Source organism: Siphateles boraxobius, unplaced genomic scaffold (genome assembly GCF_051911475.1).
Source record: "Siphateles boraxobius isolate OS27281-9 unplaced genomic scaffold, OSU_SipBor_1 66, whole genome shotgun sequence".
Taxonomy (NCBI): domain Eukaryota; kingdom Metazoa; phylum Chordata; class Actinopteri; order Cypriniformes; family Leuciscidae; genus Siphateles; species Siphateles boraxobius.
The window spans coordinates 33645408-33649810 of NW_027509193.1; the positions used below are offsets into that span (position 1 = coordinate 33645408).

Here is a 4403-nt window from a genome sequence, read left to right on the forward strand (position 1 = left end):
CACACACACACACACACACACACACACACACACACACACACACACACACACACACACACACACACACACACACACACACACACACACACACACACACACAGAAACACGCACACACACACACACACACGGATTGAGTTACAACAGATTTCTAGATTTCTAGTAGCTTTGCTTCTGACTGGTAAAGGAGAGCAAATGTTAAAATTAAGTGTTATTGAAGTGTTTTGCTCAAAATTAATATAGGGGGAGATCTGTTAGTGTTTACTGTTCTATTATTTTGGAATTTAAAAGGTTTTCTGGTATGTGTGAGTTTTTTGGGTTACAATTGTGTTGAAGAATAGAGCCTGTGTTTGGCCGAAAAACATTAAGACTATAAGTACTATATTTTAAAAGTAATGGCTATGCGCTCCTCAGTCAGCACAGTGATAGTATCTTGGCTAAATACTTTAGTAGGCCTACATTCAGGTGTGCTTGTGGTTTTGTTAACTAGCTTGAAAATATGAAACATTTATAATGCAAATAAAAAAAAAAAAAAGAAATATACATTATATTGTGGTGGAGGACGAATCCGAGGGCCGTGAGAGTGCGGCGCGAGGCTGAGCGACGACAGAGGAGATCGAGAGAGGAACAGGCCTGAAACTGTGTTTTGTTTTGTTTGTGTTTTATTATGTGACAGCAGTCGTCCGTGAGGGGCTGCTGTCTTTTACTTTCATTTTGTATTTGTTTATTTTATTATTAAATTGTTAAATGTTCGCCAGTTCCCGCACCCATCTTCCCATAACATCTGAATCTTGTTACATATATATTTCTCTATATATTTGTGTTTATGCTACATGAGTTGATATATCTGCAATATATTACCCATGCAATACCATATCTGATCACATATACATCCATATATCATGATGTGTATTAATGAATATAAAAGTATGATATATTAGTAAATATATTGTCACATATTTTTTTTCAATATATGAAAAGCGGCAATTCCTTTTGTATTATTCAATATATTGTAATATATTAACACAATATATTATACTGTTTACTGTTAAACAATTTCATATATTGATCATTCATATGGAAATATATTGTCTTTTCATAAGGGGTGGCACATTGTGGGTTTACATTCGCTCTTGTTTCTAAGAGGTGTATAAAATGTACACCAAAGAAATATGCCATAAAATGTATTTCCTATTTTAGTCATCCATTTTTGGCTGTGTAAGTTTAGAAGGGAATGATACGATACCGCAGTTGAGTAAGTGTGTGTGTGTGTTCAGATTGGAGATGTTAATCTTTTCTCTGAATGGATGGAGATGTAGAGATTATCTGACAGACTGCTGATCAAACTGAAGCCAGGACTCACAGCACACACGGGACTTCTGGACAGCAGGTGATTCAGAAAAACTGTTACATAAGTAGAAGATCAGGATCATCACACTAGATGTGTCATGTGGGTGAATATGTGAGCTGATGACAGTTCTGACTGCATAAACAAAATGGTTGATGTGAATATTTTGATGTGACTCCTCACTCCTGTTCATCCATTTTAAAGTTAAATATCTTCAATGTCATTATTGTATGCAATATTCTATATAATTATTCTAATTTACAACTGTTTTCAGTCAAATTGTTATGCTGATAACATAATATGTAAAGAAAAAAATAAATAAAATCTGAAGCAAAAACAAATAAAATCCTAAATTAAAATGAACCAAACCCTCTGTGCCTAATTTAATATGGCATGGATGATGGAAAACAAACAGGATTAATCTCATATCTGTGGATGTGGCCTCATCGAACCCTTTAAGGGTTGATGACAGCTGCAATGTTTCGGAAAGAGGACGGGCCAACATGTGCAGGAATAATCATCTTATGATGCTCAGAAGCGTATAAGAGCTGATGTGAGCATGTGTGTTGACAGAGAGCCACCTCAACACACACAGAGACAGAGAAAAGACCAGCAGGTGAGTACAGTACATCTGCTTTACAACATCTATGGAGAAAAAAAAAAAAAAAAGATTTGTAGTGTTTTAGTTATGTGAAAGTTTCCGTTTTAGCTACTGGTTATATCATATTGTGGCATTGATTTTAAAGAAAGGCAGCACAAGCACACCTATCAAACAATTCACCAAAGCAGTGTGAAGGTTTGAAATGATAAAACAATATATTTGTCAAAAAGATGTTGTTTCTGTTTGTTTGTTGTTAGTGGAAATTTATATAGTTTAACGCCATCACACCTAGGACGATAACTATGATGACAAAGATTTAATATTCGTTCTTATTCGTTCATTTTCAGAACAATCTTTTACAGCTGATGAATCATAAAAACATTTACAGTAAAACAGAATCCAACCGAGCTTAATGAGCTGAAGCATTTAAACTGGCAGACAACATAACCATGTGTACGCTTATAATATATATATATATATATATATACGGTTGGTGTGTACGCTAATACAGTTATTGTAATCTTTATTATCATTAGTGGTGTGAAGCAGGGAAACTCAGCTCCAACCAGCTCCAAAACATCTGTGGCCGGTTGCATAAACTGCTAAGACTAATCTTACATATAGTCAACTATTTTTTTTTTCAAGACTGGTCATAACTTACATAAAAAGGTAGATTGGTCTCATGTGAAAAGGAAGAATGATTAGCCATTACTAATTACTAGTTGGTCAGACTAGTTCATGGTCAGACAGTCTTATTAACTTGCTATGTTTGTGCAACTGGCCCCTGCCTGGAAGTTTCTAATAATCCTGAAGATCTCGATTAGGTGGTTCTGGAGTGTTTAATTGAGGCTGGAGCTGAACTCTGCAGGACAGTGGCTCTCCGGGAACTGAGTTTGACTGGTGTGAACGATCCTGATGAACTAAACCCACTTGAAATTGAAGAGAACTGACTTCATACATCCACTAATGACCTAAACTGTGATTTAAAAAAACATTGAGCGAAAATTACGTAGAAAATTTAGTGACGAAAAAGATACTGCAGCATTTGAGACGGAGAAGGGCACATTTGATATTTTTTCCTAATATAATGCAATGACATTCAGATATTTTAAGCAAGTCTTACATGTCCCTATATGTTTGGTGCCACTGTTTCAGCTGCAGCAGAGAAACTATTGTGATGCAAGTGATGTTTTGAACTCATTTCCTATATTATAGCACAGTAAACTCAAGCAATTAACTATTTTGTGCTTCATCTTATTAAAGGAAGAGTTTGACATCAAGCTAATTCTGCTTATTGTACACTGACCTTCATCTAATGAGATTAATTGAGAAACCCTCTGGACAGCAGATTAAAGGGGACTTGATCATTGTAAGGGGGATTAAAGGAGCCTGGACACTGACAGCCTGGAGATTTATAATTATTATTATACACAGTGTATTCATCTGGTCAAAACAGATTACCTATATGTTCTATTTATAAATGGTTTTCAGTTCCTCCAATGAATATTTAATCATTATAAAACTTAATGGGAAATGCAATGCAATGCAAATTTAGCAGAAAATTTAGCTTGTTTATTTGCCAACCTTTGAATGCCAATCTATTAACCCTCAATCTCTTACAGATCATCATCAAATAAGTGTCCAGTACTTGCCATTGGTTTCTATTGTGGTTATGGAGGGCTCAAAGCCTAAAGCGAGCAGTAAGGTTGCCACCCGTGCCATGGGGCCTGGCAGTGGCCAGCCCAAGTTCAAACAGAGGTCAATGCGACAGTTCAAGAGCAAACCCCCCAAAAAGGGTGTCATTGGGTACTACTTTTAACTTTTTAAAAACTACTTTAACCGCCTTTAGTTTTGGTCTTGGATAGTCTTAATATTATTAATGTTGTTATTCTCAGATTTGGTGAAGATATTCCTGGAATGGAATGGTTGGGAACTGGTATGTACAATTTTTAAGTCAAAAAAGTATTATTGAATATTATTTACTCTATATTCAAGTCCTTTGAGACTTTGTGATTATGTGCATGTGTAATCATATCCTCTCTCACAGACTTTAATGTGATCTGTCCGTGGGAGGCATACAGTCACCTGGAATTACATGAACTGGCCCAGTATGGCATTATATGAGGTCACTTCCTGTTCCCACTGAGTCAGCAACCAGTGAATGATCATGACAACATCATGCACCTTAATATGTCATTAATATGTCATTTAAATTATTATATTAGCTATATCTAGAAGTTTGGCAGTCATTTATGGACAATTTACAACAAAATGTGTAATTTGAATTAGATAATCTACCTCTTCAAACTGACGTTTCCTGTTGAACTAGATTTCACTCTGTCACCAATTTTAATTTCAGATAACTTCTTCTCAATCATCTTTTTTTACTTCATTATTTTACATATTAGTATTGTCATATTGACATATAAATGGCGTTTTAGGTGCCACCTCTTGATT

At 35.3% G+C, this 4403-nt stretch overlaps 1 protein-coding gene across 1 annotated transcript; it reads left to right on the forward strand.

Moving 5' to 3' along the window:
• Positions 1–1836: 1836 nt before the first annotated feature.
• pde6ga (phosphodiesterase 6G, cGMP-specific, rod, gamma, paralog a) lies at positions 1837–4143 on the forward strand. The gene is made up of 4 exons (XM_077211593.1): positions 1837–1961; positions 3569–3752; positions 3842–3882; positions 3994–4143. Exons 2-4 carry the CDS (start codon positions 3619–3621, stop codon positions 4068–4070), a joined length of 252 nt encoding a protein of 83 aa, XP_077067708.1. The 5' UTR covers positions 1837–1961; positions 3569–3618; the 3' UTR covers positions 4071–4143.
• The last annotated feature ends 260 nt before the right edge of the window (positions 4144–4403 follow it).

Excerpts from the sequence above, each read along its gene's own strand:
- pde6ga (XM_077211593.1), top strand. The coding sequence starts at position 3,619 with ATGGAGGGCTCAAAGCCTAAAGCGAGCAGTAAGGTTGCCACCCGTGCC. Across the intron at positions 3,753-3,841 it reads CCCAAAAAGGGTGTCATTGG|ATTTGGTGAAGATATTCCTG; the intron begins GTACTACTTTTA and ends TGTTATTCTCAG. Across the intron at positions 3,883-3,993 it reads AATGGAATGGTTGGGAACTG|ACTTTAATGTGATCTGTCCG; the intron begins GTATGTACAATT and ends CCTCTCTCACAG.